The 17,364-nt window shown below is 54.3% G+C and overlaps 11 protein-coding genes across 11 annotated transcripts; 5 read left to right on the top strand and 6 right to left on the bottom strand.

Moving 5' to 3' along the window:
* Window positions 1–47: 47 nt before the first annotated feature.
* Window positions 48–1,305, top strand: BJX68DRAFT_275904 (sialidase family protein; the record flags this gene model as incomplete). The annotated part of the gene is made up of 1 exon (XM_071047952.1): window positions 48–1,305. Exon 1 carries the CDS (start codon window positions 130–132, stop codon window positions 1,303–1,305), a length of 1,176 nt encoding a protein of 391 aa, XP_070898858.1. The 5' UTR covers window positions 48–129.
* A 148-nt stretch (window positions 1,306–1,453) lies between these two features.
* Window positions 1,454–2,488, bottom strand: BJX68DRAFT_266949 (dihydrodipicolinate synthase family protein; the record flags this gene model as incomplete). Its single annotated transcript, XM_071045652.1, has 2 exons — window positions 1,454–1,981; window positions 2,030–2,488. The coding sequence occupies 2 exons, from the start codon at window positions 2,486–2,488 to the stop codon at window positions 1,454–1,456; spliced, it is 987 nt and encodes a 328-aa protein (XP_070898859.1).
* A 332-nt stretch (window positions 2,489–2,820) lies between these two features.
* BJX68DRAFT_255357 (uncharacterized protein) lies at window positions 2,821–4,870 on the top strand (the record flags this gene model as incomplete). The annotated part of the gene is made up of 3 exons (XM_071043029.1): window positions 2,821–2,955; window positions 3,008–3,114; window positions 3,163–4,870. 3 exons carry the CDS (start codon window positions 2,821–2,823, stop codon window positions 4,868–4,870), a joined length of 1,950 nt encoding a protein of 649 aa, XP_070898860.1.
* Window positions 4,871–4,885: 15 nt separating this feature from the next.
* BJX68DRAFT_266951 (SDR family oxidoreductase) lies at window positions 4,886–5,863 on the bottom strand (the record flags this gene model as incomplete). Its single annotated transcript, XM_071045653.1, has 1 exon — window positions 4,886–5,863. One exon carries the CDS (start codon window positions 5,861–5,863, stop codon window positions 4,886–4,888), a length of 978 nt encoding a protein of 325 aa, XP_070898861.1.
* A 521-nt stretch (window positions 5,864–6,384) lies between these two features.
* Window positions 6,385–7,992, bottom strand: BJX68DRAFT_266952 (FMN-dependent alpha-hydroxy acid dehydrogenase; the record flags this gene model as incomplete). The annotated part of the gene is made up of 4 exons (XM_071045654.1): window positions 6,385–6,542; window positions 6,588–6,796; window positions 6,847–7,804; window positions 7,851–7,992. 4 exons carry the CDS (start codon window positions 7,990–7,992, stop codon window positions 6,385–6,387), a joined length of 1,467 nt encoding a protein of 488 aa, XP_070898862.1.
* A 250-nt stretch (window positions 7,993–8,242) lies between these two features.
* On the top strand, window positions 8,243–10,747 carry BJX68DRAFT_266953 (NADP-dependent oxidoreductase domain-containing protein; the record flags this gene model as incomplete). Its single annotated transcript, XM_071045655.1, has 2 exons — window positions 8,243–9,030; window positions 9,088–10,747. 2 exons carry the CDS (start codon window positions 8,243–8,245, stop codon window positions 10,745–10,747), a joined length of 2,448 nt encoding a protein of 815 aa, XP_070898863.1.
* Window positions 10,748–10,967: 220 nt separating this feature from the next.
* Window positions 10,968–11,507, bottom strand: BJX68DRAFT_266954 (cell wall mannoprotein 1 family protein; the record flags this gene model as incomplete). Its single annotated transcript, XM_071045656.1, has 1 exon — window positions 10,968–11,507. The coding sequence occupies one exon, from the start codon at window positions 11,505–11,507 to the stop codon at window positions 10,968–10,970; it is 540 nt and encodes a 179-aa protein (XP_070898864.1).
* Window positions 11,508–11,943: 436 nt separating this feature from the next.
* On the top strand, window positions 11,944–12,957 carry BJX68DRAFT_266955 (lipase family protein; the record flags this gene model as incomplete). The annotated part of the gene is made up of 4 exons (XM_071045657.1): window positions 11,944–12,001; window positions 12,052–12,326; window positions 12,372–12,773; window positions 12,838–12,957. The coding sequence occupies 4 exons, from the start codon at window positions 11,944–11,946 to the stop codon at window positions 12,955–12,957; spliced, it is 855 nt and encodes a 284-aa protein (XP_070898865.1).
* Window positions 12,958–13,347: 390 nt separating this feature from the next.
* On the bottom strand, window positions 13,348–13,896 carry BJX68DRAFT_266956 (cell wall mannoprotein 1 family protein; the record flags this gene model as incomplete). The annotated part of the gene is made up of 1 exon (XM_071045658.1): window positions 13,348–13,896. The coding sequence occupies one exon, from the start codon at window positions 13,894–13,896 to the stop codon at window positions 13,348–13,350; it is 549 nt and encodes a 182-aa protein (XP_070898866.1).
* A 985-nt stretch (window positions 13,897–14,881) lies between these two features.
* On the top strand, window positions 14,882–16,063 carry BJX68DRAFT_275906 (diacylglycerol acyltransferase-domain-containing protein; the record flags this gene model as incomplete). Its single annotated transcript, XM_071047953.1, has 2 exons — window positions 14,882–15,006; window positions 15,085–16,063. The coding sequence occupies 2 exons, from the start codon at window positions 14,882–14,884 to the stop codon at window positions 16,061–16,063; spliced, it is 1,104 nt and encodes a 367-aa protein (XP_070898867.1).
* Window positions 16,064–16,186: 123 nt separating this feature from the next.
* Window positions 16,187–17,247, bottom strand: BJX68DRAFT_237459 (uncharacterized protein). Its single transcript, XM_071040199.1, has 2 exons — window positions 16,746–17,247; window positions 16,187–16,694 (listed from the first exon to the last, which is right to left on the bottom strand). Exons 1-2 carry the CDS (start codon window positions 17,187–17,189, stop codon window positions 16,524–16,526), a joined length of 615 nt encoding a protein of 204 aa, XP_070898868.1. The 5' UTR covers window positions 17,190–17,247; the 3' UTR covers window positions 16,187–16,523.
* Between the last annotated feature and the right edge of the window lie 117 nt (window positions 17,248–17,364).

The following is a 17,364-nucleotide window of genomic DNA, read 5'->3' on the forward strand; positions in this document are numbered from 1 at the left end:
TGTGCACTCGGACCAGAACCGAACTTCGGGTTGGACCCCGCCCTTGGACCGCATATCGCACCTTAAGAGGCCATTGGCTGGATCAGCGTAGCTCTTGGAAGCACGACACTTGTTACATCAAAAGCAATCATGGCAGTCACTCAAGAGAATCTACCGAGTCTCCTAGATGGCACTCTGCGGTCGGCATCACGACCATACTGGTACCAAGAGGCCTATCTGCGACCAGCGACGGTGCAATGCCATGCATCCAACCTGCTCCGCCTGCCAAATGACGATGTCCTCTGCGTCTGGTTTGGCGGAAACATGGAAGGCAAGCCCGATATCAGCATCTACTTTTCCCGCTTGGCAGCAGGGAGCGACACCTGGGAAGACGCGACCAAGGTCACGCACGACGACACCCGCAGCGAACAGAACCCCGTGCTATTCCATCACCCCTCTGGAGACTTATGGCTGCTATATACATCGCAGCACGGAGGCAACCAAGACTCTGCCATTGTTAAGCGCGTCACCTCCTCGGACCAAGGCCGTACCTGGAGCAGTCCAACAGTGCTGTTCAATGAGCCTGGTACTTTCATCCGCCAACCGGTCATCGTGCTAGATAACGGAACATTCGTAATCCCGGTCTTCAAATGCCGCGTGGAAGCTGGCGCGAAATGGATCGGAAACGACGACATCTCCGCCATCCGGATATCGCAGGATCAGGGCCAAACCTGGTCAGAAGTCGCTGTCCCCGATAGTACCGGAGCCGTGCACATGGAAATCCAGCGACTGAAGAGCGGGAGCTACCTCGCGCTCTATCGGAGTCGATGGGCGGACTTTATCTATTCGTCGACATCTCCAGACGGAATCCAATGGAGTGCACCCAAGTCAACATCGCTGCCGAATCCCAACGCTGGTATCTGCTTCGATGTCCTGCCTTCCGGTCGGGTCGTGGTTGTCTACAACCATTCGTCGCGAAAGAAGGCTCTTGGGCGCAGGGAGGGCTTGTACGATGAAATCAGCGACGGGACAGACTCGCGCCCGAACCAGAAGGCTCGCACCGATGGCAAGGAGGCGTTTTGGGGAGCCCCAAGGGCGCCGCTTTCTGTCGCGTGGAGCGACGATGAGGGCAGGGCGTGGCAGTCACGGACATTGGAAGAGGGAGATGGATACTGTCTCACCAATAACAGCGAGCAGAAGCTGAATCGGGAGCTCTCGTATCCGAGTATGCTTGTTGGGGAGGATGGGACGATCCATATCGCTTTTACTTTTTGGCGACAGACGATCAAGTATGTGCAGATTCGAGACGATTTCTTTAGTGCATAGTATAGACATTCCAATTGATGGTATTCAGCAACTCTCAGAATAGCATCCCAGTCTTTCTCTACGTAGATTTCTAATGTCTCTTTGAGTTCAAGATATTCATGCTCTCATAGTAGTATTCTAATATTTGTCTATATATCCAATATTTCTTCTATTTCGGGCCCCGATCTGGTATTGACTGCTCAATCTCCACAAGATGCTTCATCACCTGGACCACCCACTCCTGCTTCTCCTTTCCTGAGGGCTTGTATGGCTTCCTGGGCCAGAACGCCCTTTCATCTGTCACGCCTGCCCCGGGGCCCGCAAAATAACCCGCAGCAAACTTGGTCGGTGCAATACCCTCCTTGCAAGCCTTTTCAGCCTGCGCCACAAGCCCCTGTAGCTCCGTCGCCTCTTGCACCTTGCCCTCCTTCCACAAGGCGTATAACCGAGCGACTGACTTGGGGAAGACGTTGCCGATGCCCGTCACGCAGCCGGATCCACCGCCAATGAGACATGGAAGGAGCCAGTCCGAGGAGCCGGCATACACTGCAAACTGCTCATGGCTGTATTCGTGTGTCAGGCGGGTGACTTTGCCCGCGTTGCCGCAGGTCAGTTTCGTGCCGACGATGTTGGGATGCTGCGCCAGCTCCGACATGACGTCCGAGTTGAGGTCGACTCCATTGCACATGGCGGGGAACTAGTCTGATTAGTGCTGAATACTCACAGTGGGAGAACTGGCATTTACGCTGTAGATGACAATTGGAATCGGGCTGTTGTCGGCAACCTCACGGTAAAAGTCGACAATCACATCCCTGGTTACAGCCTTGACCCAGTACGACGGGGGAAGTAAGAGACCGAAATCTGCGCCAGCCTCATGCGCTTCCTCTGCGAGGCGAATCGACTCGTTTGTCGATTGTCCGCTGATCCCAGCGACCACAGGGAAATCCTTCAGACCCAGCTCGTTGGCAGCTCGACGCGCGACACGCACCAACTCCTGACGCTCGGTCGCAGACAGCAAAACAGCCTCTGCAGTCGTCCCAGCCATGACCAGACCGTCCACTCCCCCGCGGATCAGATACGCAAAGTACTTGTACGACGCCTCGTAGTCGATCTCTTGGCGCGGCGTGGGCTTGTATAGCGAGAGGACCGGGCAGTAGATGCCGGCAGGAAGCGGCCGGGCTTTGTTCGCAATGTTCGACGTCATCTTAGTGAATAATACCGAGTAAGCAGCTTGCAGCTTCCTGACATCCTCTTGGCCGGCTTCTTTCTTAAGAATGGGCTGGCATGTCTCTATTCCCCGCGCGCTGGCCCCATCGGACGATGACCGAAGGAGCGGAGACTTGTCCGCTAATCTCCAACTCCCTCTCTACCCCCCTTATTATTGGCTGTCCACGGAGATTCAGATGGAGACAATGCGCTCGTACCGATATTCACCCGAGCCATGCAGTCGTGGGCTGTCAAGACGAGTCCCCGTGGGGTTTCAGGGGAATTCCCTCTGCGCAATGACTGCGACAATCCCATGAATCACCAAAAATCATGCCCAAGCGAAAGAGAGAAGCTGCCGGAGGGCCTGAGAATGGCCACGAGTCATCCTCAGGCCACAATCTGGTGGAGGTGCTTCCTGGGATTACTCGCAAGATCACAGCATGCGCTGCGTGTCGGAAGAACAAGGTGACTGCGCCTTCTCAGCCATGATCAGCTTGATCCTAACAGTCGACGACAGATCCGCTGCGACATGCCCGACGATGGCCCTCCTTGCGTTCGATGTCGTCGCCGTGGCCTGTCGTGCGTTCTTAATCGTAGCCTGCAGTCGTTGATCGAGGATAACAAGTAAGTTCCTGGGTTGAGAGGGCAAGTAAGCTTGAACTGACAGGGCAGGAACGTACAACTGCTGCAATCAGACGTCTCCCACCTGCACGAAACGCTCGAGATGCTCTGCCACCACCTCGGAATTGAAGGCCCGAAAGCGCTCGTCTCCAGCCGCAAAGATGGCGATGGCCTCTACCCTGGCGGAGAAGAAGACCAGGACACGACACAGCAGGACGAAGAAGGCTGCGAGGTTTCTCCTCCAGAATCCCCCTCAGCCGTGCAAGCGCCCATCGACACCTTCCTCGACATCTCTAAGATCCGCAGCCCGCATTCCATCGATTCCCCTCCGAGCGCTCGCGCCAGTCGGTCGGGCACCCGGTCGGACCTGATCAGCAAAGGCATCATCACCGCTGCGATCGCCCAACGGCTCGTTCAACACTACTTTTCGCGACTCGATCACTATCTCTACGGCATCGGAGGGGAATACCAGGGGTTGGAACAACTGAGGACAAGTGCACCTATCCTGCTAGCGGCCATCTGCACCGTCTCCGCCCTGCACGATCCCCAGGATCGCACCGTATACGAAGCCTGCAACCGGGAATTTCGCTCTCTCGTGGCCAAGTCGACCTTTGAGAAGCGCGACGTCGACTATATTCGGGCCCTGTGCATCAGCTCGTTCTGGCTGGCGGATGCTTCGCGCATCTTCTGTAGCGATGCCATCCGACGTGCAGCCGACATGCGCCTTCATCGCAGCTTCGATGCCCTGTTTGACGACCGCTCAGCCGGTGCCCCTTCGGCGCCATCGCCCTCGTCCCAGAACCCGTCCGTCGCTGCAGATCGAGTCCGACTGTGGTATCTCCTTTTTGTGTGCGACCAGCATCTGTCCATCCTCCACAACCGAGACTCTCTGCTACGCAGCGAAAAAGCAATCGCTGTGGGCTGGGAGTCGTATCTCCACCGGGCAGAAGCCAACGAGGCCGACGTGCGCATTCTATCGCAGGTTTCGCTCTTGGTCATCATGGGCCAGGTCCGCGACGTGCTGGGATCGGATAATCAGACTCCTTTGCCTGCAGCGCTGGCCAGCCAGATCCTCAACTACTCGCGCCAGCTGGACAAGTGGTACACCAAATTCTCCGGCCTCTTCGTGCCAAACGCCTTTCTGGGCGAGTTTCCCAAGCAGGGGCTGCAGCTCCACTACCAGTTTGGAAAGCTTTACCTTGGACATCAAGTCTTCAAGGGCCTCCATGGCCGACCAATTCCCCCTCATTTCCTGACCGCAGCTACTATGGCCCACGACACGGCGGTTGCTATCTTTGAGATGATTCTGGGTCAACCGGAGCTTCAGGAAGGCCTCGTTGGTATGCCGCACTATTTCCACGTCATGATCGCCTTTGCAGGTCATCTTCTACTCGAGATCTGCCAGAATTATTATGAGCAACTGGGGATCAAAGTGCAGGATGATTTTCAATTGATCAATAGTGCCCTGCACCTGTTCCGCAAGACGCAATGCATTCCTCAGCATCCCATATGGCGAATGACTCCTGGCCTCAGCCGCAAACTGCAAGACTGCGCAACCAGTATCGGGGTCCCTGTACCGTCGACGACGATGCCCACGGGAGGTCTCGCCGTACATTCTGTGATGTCTGACCAGCAACAGTCCCTTTTCTACACACCAGTGCCCTCCGCAGGCGCCTCGACCCAGCCCATCGACGAGCTTCTCTTTACAGACTTTGGCGAGTTCAACTTTCCGGACTTGACGTCCAACTTTATGACGTAGAAGGGCCCTGATTGTTCATGATGCATTGTGACCGTAGTCCTCTATATACTCTCGAATAGTCTGCGCAAGGTCTCCATCGGGATGGAAGCCCATGGTGAGCGCTTTCTTGATGTCGAAGATGGCTGGCCATGACCCAACAATCTGCTGGACAGCCGGATCGGGCTTCTCGACCACCTGCCCCAGTGCCTTCTCGCCTCCAACCTCCTTCAGCCCGTCCAAGATTTCCTGCACAGTGACCGTCACGCCTGGGAGATTCACGATACGCGAGTATGTGTCGGCTGCAAACTGCACGTCCTTGGCCCGTACCAGATTCCGAATGATGGTCCTCGTTGAGCACACCCACAGCTTCAACTCACGCGAGACAGGCAACAGACTCTGCTCTCCTTTTAGCGGCTCTCGCACAATCCCCGAGCAGAAACTCGATGCTGCACCAGACGGTTTGCCCGGTCGGACAATAATCGTGGGCAAGCGAACAATGCACGCATCGACAATCCCCCGTCTAGAGAAATCGTTGAAGAGCACCTCGCAAATATGTTTCTGTGCACCATATGATGACTGCGGTAGGGCAATAGTCGACTCGGTCACTGGCGACTTCAGGATATCCGGCCCACCAAAGACAGCGAGACTAGACGGATACACAACGCGAACTGGCTTCGCACCACTCGATTCATGTTTCTCCCGAAGGACATCAAGAATATTCCGCATCGAGTCGACATTAACCGCAAGCCCGAGTGAAAGGTTGGCTTCGCTCGCGCCGGACATGATCCCGTGGAGGAGATACACATGAGTAAACTCGGTGGAGAGGAGCGATTGACATGTTTCGCGGGAGGTCAGGTCTGCTTTGAGCGCGGTGATGTTTATCTTGGTGCTATACGGAACCGCGGGCTCAACGACATCTGTGAGGACGAGGGATTCGACGCCTGGAGAGTCTGCGAGGGCTTTGGCGAGGGCCTGGCCGATGAAGCCGCCTGCGCCGGTGATGAGGATGCTCATTTTGCTGAAATAGAATATTTTGAGAAGGATATGGTTGATAGACTCAACGCAATAGAACGGCGGTCATACACTTTTGTTCTCCCCAGACAAGAGAGTAGTCATGTTTTTAGTGGTGTAGAATGCGTATTCGGGCGAGAAGCTCCAGGTGAGGTGAGCTCGCCGTCGGAGTTGAGCCGGTAACGCTGACCCCGATCACATTTGGACCCCTCCGGTTGTAGACGGAGAGAAGACCGCAGAAGCTGACGGCTGGGACCAAGTCGGTTCAATTCCGAATCCTCATGCCCGCTGATGACGAGTGCGGGGTGGTAGTGTATCCATCGACAAGGCACTTGGCTCCTCACTGCGGTCTGAGCCTGGGAAAATTGCGCTTGTTCGCACAGCTTAGTGACTGCAACAACTCGAACTACCTGGACCGTGTGGGACTGATGGTATGCAACTCTACTGAAGTGAAAGCTGAATACGTCGAGCATTGAAAGTTATCTAGAAAGGCTACAGTTCTATACACGACCAAGGTCTAACAATCATATCTTCGCGCGAGGGGCCCAAGTAATCCACGGATGTGCCTCTGTCGCACGAACGAAATGTTCTACATAGCCTGTATTGACCATTCCCGGATGCGCCTGATCGATGTGTGTGATGCCGCAGAGTTTCATGGCCGAGATGAGCTCGTCTTTCAGGACTGCGACTGTTAGCAGGGATGCAATGATCGGCGGGAGACACGTACTCTGCGTTAGGTGCTCGACACCGTCTTGCCCGTATGTCAGGGAATATAGATATGGCCGACCGATACCGACAGCAGTTGCGCCCAGTGCGAGGGCTTTGAGAATGTCTGTTCCGCGGCGGATGCCACCATCAATGTAGACTTCCATCTGGCCAAAGATTTCAGGGCATGTTTTGTGTAGCTCGAGTAGCGTGAGGATCGCTGGCTGAACACTACAACTGTCATTAGCCCAGACTCCAATGGAATAGAAAGAGAAACATACGTATCCAACGATCTTCCGCCGTGGTTGCTCAACATAATCGCGTCAACCCCATATTCAATAGCCATGCGAGCATCATGTCCAGTCTGAACTCCTTTCAAGACGACAGGTAGACCCGACACCCTTTTGATCCAGGCGAGATCCTCCCAATTTAGTGTCGAGTCGATGTACTTGGCCATGACGCGACCAAGACCACCACCCTTCTTATCGTTCTTGGCCACTGCGCCGCTCATCGCAGAGACCAGGTTTCCGGCTGCGATTCGTTCATCCGCTTCTCGCTTTCCAGGGATGGGTGCATCGACGGTTACAAAGATAGCGCGGATCCCTAGTCGCGCAGCTTCCTGGAGGAGTTCTTCTGTCTTGCGTCGCTCGGAATTGACGTAGAGCTGGAGAAAGAATGATTGACCTGGTTTACCAGCAGCCACAATCTCTGCCAAAGGGTATGACGCGTTGTTCGAAATAATGTGGATGATATCCTCCTGCGCACATCCCCTCGCAACCGCAAGCTCACCATCTGGATGAGCCAGCTTCGCCATCGCCGTCGGACTGACAAAGAACGGCGCACTGGACGAGCAACCGAGGATCGTTCGAGGAATTTCCACCTCTTTGACATTGCGCAGCACGCGGGGCCGAAGCAGAATCTGCCGGTAGCTCTCGAGATTCGCATGGTGGGAGACCAGATCGGTCGCTGCAGACGAATAAAAGGCAAATGTCTTTTCCGTATACTTCTTCTGCGCAACGTCCTCGAAGTCGTGGACGGAGATGAGGCTTTCTAGTGGAGGAATTGTGTCTGGCTCGGTCAAGGCGCTGGGGTCTGGGAGTGTATCGACGGACGGAAGTTGCGCTGTCGGATCGATCATGCCTTTGAATTGTTCGCTCGCAAGTGTTTTCGAGATCATCGACGGCGCGTGTACTTCGTCGTACGCTTTGGACGCATCGTTTCCGGCGTACTTGAGGATAACTGCCATTGTCAGCTGCGCCTTCTTGGCTACTCCCTGCGCACTCACTCGCCGAACCCCCAGGATGCTCCTCCAGAAAAGCTGTTACATCGTAGATTTTGGCATGGACAACAATCCAGCAATCATCTGGAGTTGCATGCTTCTGCAGCTCCGAGTAGGAAATCAGCGGTCCGCCCGTGCTGCCTTCCATTGTGATAGTTCAACAATCGGACCAAGCACTCGGATTGGAAGCGGTTTCAAGCCATCAAAATAAATCATGTGCGACCAAAAAGACCAGTGCAAGCTCCGACAATTGATCGCCGCGAGCTGGTCTGGGGAGGCTGCGGAGAACTTGCCGATCGAGTCATCGGCCCAATTCCGACGCCAAAAAATGATCATATCTTAGCTGGTCTGGAGCTCATGAGGGGTAGTCAGAAGGGCAGAGATGCGAAGCAAACAACATGGCAGAGGCAATTGTCAACTTTGAAGAGGTGAAGCAGAAGCTGCCTCCTGCAGTATCCAGCACCGATCTCGAAAGCGAGATTGCGGGCAGGAGCGACCTGCCTGTGCTTGTCGTGCTCGATGACGACCCCACCGGGACTCAGACATGCCACGGAATCAACGTCCTGACGGTCTGGGATGAGGATATTCTCGCTCAAGAGATTTTGCAGTGCAATGGCGGATTCTTCATTTTGACCAACTCGCGCGCCCTTCCAACTCTGGAAGCTCGCCAGCTGATTCACACCATCTGCACCGCGGTAAAGAATGCGGCGATAAAGACTTCGAATCGTTTCGAGATCGTGCTGCGTGGCGACTCAACTCTGCGCGGCCATTTCCCCGACGAGCCCGAGGTCGCTGAAGAGGCCATTGAAGCCGTCGATGGCTGGATTCTGGCGCCTTTCTTCCGGCAGGGTGGGCGCTACACCATTGACGATATTCACTATGTCGCCGATGCGAAGGGAAATCTGGTGCCGGCGGCACAGACGCCGTTTGCCAAGGATGCGACGTTTGGATACAGGAATTCGAACTTGAGGAAGTACGTGGTGGAAAAGTCGGGCGGTTCGATCGCGGAAGATAGAGTGCAGTCGATTTCGCTGGAGGACATTCGCAGTGGAGGGCAACAGGGAGTTACAGAAAGGTTGCTCACCTTTGGAAAAGGATCCGTGATTATTGTGAATGCTGTGGTGGATACAGACATGGAGATCTTTGTGCTGGGATTACTCGGAGGCGAGTTCTCTCCATTCAATTTGTCCAGACAAAGCTAACAGACAGCAGCACAAGCCAAAGGCCGCCGATACCTGTATAGAACCGGCGCCGCGTTTGTGTCGACTAGACTCGGCATTCCACAGATTCCTCCTCTGACGCCCAAAGCCCTGGGGATGAGCCTGCAGCCGTCCCAGCCAGGCGGGTTGATCCTGGCAGGTTCATACGTACCCAAAACAACCGAGCAGCTGCAGTCCCTCATCGACGGCAGCAAATCATTACAAACAATAGTACTCAAAGTTGAAGATCTCTTGAAGAGCACAGATGCCGCGGAGCAAGCGGCCCTGGACGCGGCGGACAAAGCTGGCCAGCTCATCCTCAAGGGCCAGGATGTTCTCGTGATGACCAGCCGTGACTTGATTACCGGAAATGATGGAGTCTCAAGCTTGAAAATTGGGAGCACCGTTGCGGCTGTCCTCGTGTTGTTCCTTCGCCTACTCGTCCCTAGACCGCGGTACATCATTGCCAAAGGAGGCATCACGTCTTCGGATGCCGCCTGTAAGGGTCTTCGCATGCGCCGTGCCCAGATCCTCGGCCAAGCAGCTTCAGGGGTGCCACTCTGGCAATGCAACGAGCCGACATCCAAGTTTTCTGGCATCCCATATGTGGTTTTCCCTGGTAACGTTGGCGAGGTCGACACCCTGCGCGACCTGGTCGCTTCATGGGCCAAAGAGAAGACAGGAATGCAGTACCAGCGACTGGGGAAGAGCTCGCTGAAAATATCCAAAGTCATCCTCGGGTGCATGACGTTTGGTAACCCCTCTTGGGAGGGAAGTCCATGGGTCCTGTCTGAAGAAGAGGCACTTCCCCTTCTCAGAAAGGCATACGACTGCGGCATCAACACTTGGGATACAGCCAACACCTACTCTAACGGTCTCTCCGAGGTAATCGTTGGCAAGGCACTACGAGAGTACTCTATTCCACGTGAGAAAGTGGTGATCCTAAGCAAGCTCTACTACCCCGTGATGGATATCAAGTCCAATTCCCGGCCGGACCCGGCGGTCAATGATGGACCCCTCGTCAATCAGATGGGCCTGAGCCGAAAGCATATTTTCGAAGCGGTCGAGGCCTCTCTACGGCGGCTCGGGACGAGTTACATTGACGTGCTGCAGTTACATCGCGTGGACGAGACCGTGCAGAGCAACCCAGAGGAGGTCATGCGGGCACTGCACGATCTGGTTCAGATGGGCAAAGTGCACTACCTCGGCGCGTCAAGCATGTATTGCTGGCAGCTTGCACGGCTACACTACACAGCCAAGTTCAATGGATGGACGGGGTTCGCGAGTATGCAGAACTTATACAACCTACTTTACCGAGAGGAGGAGCGTGACACGAACCCGTTCTGCGATGTCGAGGGAATCGGGCTTATTCCATGGAGTCCGCTAGCAAGAGGCCTTCTCGCCCGGCCGTCAAGCGTGCAGACTGAGCGGTCGAAACGTGACGCCAAGACAGCAAAGTGGTTTGCCGGTGACCAGAATGCAAAAATTATTGATAGGGTACAACAGCTGGCGGAGACTAAAGGCTGCTCGATGAGTGCACTGTCTATGGCTTGGTTGCTGAGCAAGGGGGCGTGTCCGGTGGTCGGACTGAACAGCGCAGAGAGGATTGAAGCTGCAACGGAGGCGTTCAGCATAACGCTCTCTGATGATGAGGTTCGATGGTTGGAGGAGCCATACAGACCGTTGGAAATTCAGGCTATGTAGAGTAGTACTACATGTCATGATGTTTCCGCCCTGCGATTGGGGACCGGCCCTAAACTACGTGATATGTGCATAGAATTCAACGGATAGAATATAAAGAGATATTCCATTTCAAACATTAACATTGAATTCGCCCTATAGGGTTGAAAGACACGTTGTGTATCACACATGCGCTTCCCAAATCGATTCGCGGTCAAATGGCTGTACACCAATTAGTCCCAAATCAAGACAAAGGTGGAACGCAAAACTCACCATTACTCTCATACGCCGCAATAGCCTCATCAAAGGCCTCCTCAATCGACCTCACAACAGCTGGCGCAATTGCCGCCTCTAGTGCCCCAAGCTTGGGCACAATCTCGTCCGAAAACGCCGTCGTATCCCTCTTGAGCTGCACCAAACTCGAAAGAACAATAACCCCCAACTCGCCAAACGTGGTATTCTTCTCACTAATCTGGCCGAGCGCGTCCGTAATGGACGGCTGGAGCGCAATCAGCGAGAGCCCGACCTGCAGCGAGCTGGAACCAAAGGGTGGGGAGGCGCTGGCATCGCGCGCGCCAGCCTGGATGTGCCTGTCGAGAACTGTTGCGTCGACCTGGACCTGCAGTGCGTGGGGGATGCCGGGGATCCCCGAAACGACGCCCTCGACGCTTGAGGAGAGGGTTGTGAGCTGCGTGCGGATTGCGTTGATGTCGTTGAGGACGGCTTGAGCGTCCGCGTAGACGGTGGCGGGGACAGCCAGGAGGGGGAGGAAACGGAGTCGCATGGTGATGCTAGAAAGAGAAGAGGGAATTCTTTAGGTTGGGGTGTATGAGGGGTTAGGGCTGTGCTGGCAGCTACTTTTCCGGGGGCAAATCGAGACATATCAACTCTTCAACTGGGAGACTGTTTGATAGAAAGAGCACTGCCCCAATGCGGAAATCAGTGCGATCACATCTTCATCCCCCGCATATGAAATTACCGTTAAACCTTAATGTTCCTTCATCACAGAGCTTGTCACTCTGATTGCGATCATCGGAGCCCGTGATTGAGCAACACGAGCAAACCCCAGATCTGCATGATTCACAGACTCCACAGCCTCGGCGAGACCCGACCATGCGCGAGATGCAGCTCAGTCCCAGACTATCACATCAGCCTTATATCTGCCAATGAGTTGGTAGCAGAATGGGGTTTTGCGCAGCAGTTTACTGACCATAATCACTATGTACCGATCTCTTGCTCTTTTGTCCCTTGTCGCGCAGACCTTTGCGCAGACTGCGGGTGAGTGAAGACGAAGTTATCCATCTAGACAAGGCTAACCAACTGTTCAGTCTCCCCGGCGGTCTACGAGAAGATCGCTCGCTACTCGGCCTTTTCTGCTGCTGCATACGCAGACAGCTGCGCCACGCCCCCCGCTGGTAGTTCGGTCGTCAAGTACTTCAACGACAACGCGACAGACACCCAGGCTACGCTGTTCCAGGATGACGCCGCACGAGAGCTCATCATCGCGTATCGAGGCACGTCAGCGCCGGCTGATCTCGACAGCGACCTGCAATTCGTCCTCGTTCCTCTGACTGCAGAGGGGACGGACTGTTCAGCTTGCAGGGTAGGTACCCTCTACAGATCCACGACACAATTTAACCCTGGACAGGTCCACCAAGGCTTCCAGACAGCCTACAACGCCCTAGCCGACCCCGTAACGGCTGAAATCGAATCTGCCCTTGCCGAGAACCCAGACTATAAGCTCACAATAACCGGCCACTCGCTCGGCGGCGGCATCGCCGCAATCGCGACCGCCGCCCTCAGCGGACGGGGCCACACCGTGACAACGTACACATTCGGCGAACCTCTCAACGGCAACGCGGCGTTTGTGCAGTACATCGAGGGCGCCGTCCCCGATAGCAACTACTTCCGCGTCACGCACGCGAATGATGGGGTTCCTCAGATCCCGCCGACGCTGTTGGGGTATGCGCATCATGGACCGGAGTTTTGGCAGCGTGAGGCGGGAAGGAATACCGCTGCGACGACGTTTGCGTGTGGGAAGCAGTCGAGGGTATGTCTTCCTTTGCCCCCTGTGGGAATTTGTTGTCGGGGACAAAGTATGCTGATGGGGGTAGGCCTGCAACGCAGCACAGAATTTCGGAAGCAACCCAATCAACAGGGCACATTTGACGTATACGAGTCAGGTCATTGGGAATTCGTTGAATGTTGTCGCCTGTGGTGCGCCGGAAATTTGAATTGATCAAGTGGACGAGGTCCAGAGAAACAGTGTAGTACTGTGCTGCGCAGTTCTGTATGCCCAGGCCAAGATGTAGGAGAAGAGGGAGAGCAATCAAGTGAACATCTATATTCCGAAGGCTGCTGAATCCTGAGTAACTACGTGGGTGACATTATGTAGTCCACAAGGAATTCTCCAGTGTCAGTCTCTTGTGGATTATATTGTTATTGAACCCCCAAATATTACTATCTGATCATAGCTGAATCATGTAGCGATTGAAGCATTATCTCCGTACATTCCTACTCACCGCAAACATACAGTTGGCCAGCCAGGCACGTAGTATACCCAAGTGGAGATTTGACAGTATTGCCCATTCGATATGTACAAATCGTCGGATCCCACGAAATGCTCAAGCATACACATCAAGAGCCTGCGAAAAGTGAAAATCAATACTGGACGTAATCAACGGCGCTAAGCGCTGAAATTCATCCACTAGCTTCGAGGTAATCGCGTCTCCCAGCTGCGCGGTGCTTTTGCGCAGATTTTGCAGGTCAATCTTGACGAGAAAGCTGGCTGAACCGATACCGAAAATCGCTCTGTCGAACGCTGGCTTCTTCTGCACGAGGAGATCGAGGAGGCCGTAAATGTCGGATTGGAGTGCGACGACGACATTGACAACTTGCGCCGAGTCGGCCTCGTTCAACGGTTGGATGTTTTTGATCGCGGTGACACCCTTGTTTATCGCCGTTCCGAGCTCGCCGGTCTCGCCTTGGATTTTCAGCGCGGCGAAGGTGCCATTGAAGCCGCCGGTGAAGACCTCAACTAGGTCGCCGACAGTGTGGAGTTGGTTTGTGATTGTGTCGAGTGCAGAAAGGATGGGTGTGGCATCTCGGGGAATAACGAGGGCCTGGACAGCTGTCACAGCCGTCAGGATGAAAAGGGTAAGTGAGAAGCGCATATCGATCGACCAGGGAGTGCAAGTCAAGAGGCATGGCGATGGATCCTGCAGGCTGCATCGTGGGTATAAAATGCACAGTGAGGGGTATTCCTGGAAAGGAGATCGTTCTTTCCGAGGTTATCATGATGATTCACGGATGCTTGGCCTGCCCCCTGATCCACGGCTGGGCTCCTCGGCCCCTGTATCCGTGCGTTGCCCCGGCTCTTTAAAGTTACCCCAGCCCTGGACCGTTGAGATAGGATAGCTCGCACTGGTCGCTTCTTTGGGTAACCTCTTATACAGTAGTTTGAAAAAGTATGGGTTTCAAATTTGAAGAGTGAGGGGAAGGGTAATCCTAAGGCAGCCCTAAACTTGGCTTATAGACAATCTTGATCCACAAGCACAGGACACATCGGCTCGAGATGCCAACCAGGTCCTCTCAATAAGCCACAGAGTGTTGCTGCATCGGGGATATGGTCAGCCACAAAGCCAGCCAACGGCGCAAGAAGATCTCCCTCATATTGTGCAAATAGATCTGAAAAGCATCAGACACGGGCAGGATATTTCATGCCCTTCTCTGGGTGCTGCGTACATCATCACACTCCTAAGCATCTTGGCCTCTTCTTTTCGTGCATAATGAACAAACTATAATAGGTCTAGACTTTATATCGCTCCTCATGGTTTCTGCAAGGTTCTTGGCTTACGCCAATACCTGGGCGACGCACTCGGTGGCACGTTGTTTAGGATCATGCCCAGACCGTTATTTTTCCTAATCACGGCCACCCTCGGGCGTAGACTGTGAAGATGAGATTGTGTTGCCTAGCATACTCCATACCTCAAGGTTGCAGCAGCCGAGTCGGTAGGATAAGCGATGCTCGCTGTAGTAGTGATACTTGCAGTTATAAGCGCTGAGCACCGTGCGGAATTTGGCTTGTAGCCTTTGGATAGTCCTCTAGATGTTCTGCAAAGCAAATCAACTGTGCCAACTATTTTCCTTTTGCTGGAAATGGCGCTCCAAGACGTACATGGGCTCGTGGGCTACGACCATACCACGCAGCAGCTGTATCCCCTCGAGAATCCGTCAGATTCTCTGGCAACAAAGCAGAAGCTCGCATCCACACAACCCAAACGGTCTGAAACCCTGATCTCGCTCAAAAGTCTCACGAACCGTCCGCTTGGTAGTAGCCGTGACCCAATAAAGCCAACTAGCCTCAAAAAAGCCCTCGAAACACTGGCTGTTTTCTACCATGTCATCACCATCTATCCTCTCCTCCCTGGTGTCATGATCGCCGCGTACGCCATCTACAATCCCGGCCGAGTCATCTTCCCCGTCCTGCTCTCCCTCATACTCCCCCGCTCCTTCTCTCGCAGGAGCGACTTGCTCCGCTCCCTCCCACTATGTCGTTTCGTTGCCTCCTACTTCCCTCTCACCCTGTATCGAACCACCCCGCTCCCCGCAAGCCAGAAATACATCTTCGGCTACCATCCGCACGGGATTCTCTCGCACGGTGCCTTTGCAGCCTTTGCAACAGAATCCCTCGGTTTCTCAACCCTCTTCCCAGGGATCGAAAACTCCCTCTTGACCCTCGATTCGAACTTCAAGATCCCCATCTACCGAGATTATCTCCTTCTCCTGGGGATGAACAGCGTCTCGCGCGCCTCTTGCGAGAATATCCTCAGCACAGGCGGGGCAGATAACCACGGCACGGGACGCGCAATCACAATCGTCATTGGCGGCGCGAAGGAGTCGCTCGAGGCTGTTCCGGGGAGTATGCGGCTCGTCCTACGAAATCGAAAGGGCTTCGCGAAGCTGGCGATTCGAACGGGTGCATCGCTTGTGCCTGTGCTTGCTTTCGGCGAGAACGATCTGTACACTATGACGGCGGATCTGGATCCAAAGACATTCGCTGGGCGGGCGCAGCAGACGTTCAAGCGGGTGTTTGGGCTGACTGTGCCGTTTCTGTATTCAAAGGGGCCGTATACGCTGGATTTTGGGGTGACGCCGCATCGACGGCCGGTGAATATTGTGGTAGGGAGGCCGATTGCGGTGAGGAAGATGGGGGACCCGATTGATGAGGTGTATCTGGATGAAGTGCATGGGAGATATATTGAGGAGCTGGAGAGGATTTGGTATGAGTGGAAGGGAGTGTTTGCGCCACGGAATGTCGAAGATATTGAGATAATTTAATGACTCTGGATGGGTGGATTTACTTTGGTTGATATTCTGGCGATATATATAGTGAAGCTGGTATTGAGCATGGTAGACCAACTATATATTTCTAGCGGGAAGACCGTGGTAGGTCTGGCATTAGCAGAGCACCACCAAATATTTGATACAACCATTATTCCGCAGGAGCAATTGCTCTAGCACAATATACAAGTCCTCATCATGCGTGATTCGCCGTTTCAGCGTTTATCTTCGTGACATGAGGATTCGCTGGTGGGAGCTGACAGATGCTGCTGTGGACAATGGAACGAGGGAACACCACAGGCGTGCCGGGCACTGTAGAGCTCCTTTGATATGTGCCTAACTCCCAAAAACTGTATTGAAGAGAGGTTAGGTGTGGGGGAAGAGTATGGTTCTCGGAGCGCCTCGCCTGGTCACAAGACCGCTGGAACACAGCGCCCGCGGACAGTGCAATGCGACCTCAAAGTGGAATAGACTGCTGTAAAAGGGCGTCTGATGCCTTCGAATCGAGTCTTGACAGCACATTAATTAGGCGAGACAGGTACAGGTCCGCATGACTTCTGATGGTCTCACTGGAGACACTCTGAGAAAGCTGAAGAAGTATGCTGCCGACGTGTCGGACTTGTTCGACCTGATTATCGTCAACCCATGTTGCCCAAAAGTATATGCATTAAGAACTCACTATGGGCTCTCCCAAGGCTTGAAGGGCAGAGAACGGTGCGTCTTCGAGGGCATTCACAAAGTCCCGACCAATCTCCATTTTCTTGACAGCGAGAGTCATGGGCTGTGTACTGAAGCCCATGATCGAGGTAAGGTCGTGCTCTATACACTGATGGAGAATTGTAAATCGCAGGCAGTGGAATGTCACATTGATGTGCGAGCGTTGAACCAAGAATGACTCGCCTTGGTACCACCGGAGAAAGTCCGTTTCACGATCACTGCCACCAAGATCTGCCAAATGAGGAGGAGCCTGATCGAGGATGAAGGAGAAGCTGACAAAGAGCTCTGACAGGCGTCTGAGTTCGACCTCTCGAAGCAAGGTAGCTTCCTCTGTATTGCAGCCCTCGAGATGGCGGCGCCGGAAGAGCCGAATCCCCAGCGTCAGCTCAGCGGCCATTGAGCGCATGCGATGAGCAAACGCAAACGCTGCCAACAGGCGCTCCTCAAATGGGGGCGCATGCCGAGGGTTAGAGGGATCCAGAAGCGACGTAGTGCTCTCATCGACGGGCTTGACTGTCAAGGGCGTGTCAAACAGAGAGTCATGCAATGTGAATGGCCGCGACCGGAGCGCCGCAGCTGCC

The sequence above is a fragment of the Aspergillus pseudodeflectus genome, assembly GCF_044049435.1.
Source record: "Aspergillus pseudodeflectus strain CBS 756.74 chromosome Unknown BJX68scaffold_22, whole genome shotgun sequence".
NCBI classification, from domain to species: domain Eukaryota; kingdom Fungi; phylum Ascomycota; class Eurotiomycetes; order Eurotiales; family Aspergillaceae; genus Aspergillus; species Aspergillus pseudodeflectus.

Coding starts and splice junctions, on each gene's coding strand:
- BJX68DRAFT_237459 (XM_071040199.1), bottom strand. CDS start 17,189: ATGCGCTCAATGGCCGCTGAGCTGACGCTGGGGATTCGGCTCTTCCGG. Junction 16,695..16,745: donor AAGCCTTGGGAGAGCCCATA/GTGAGTTCTTAA, acceptor GACGATAATCAG/GTCGAACAAGTCCGACACGT.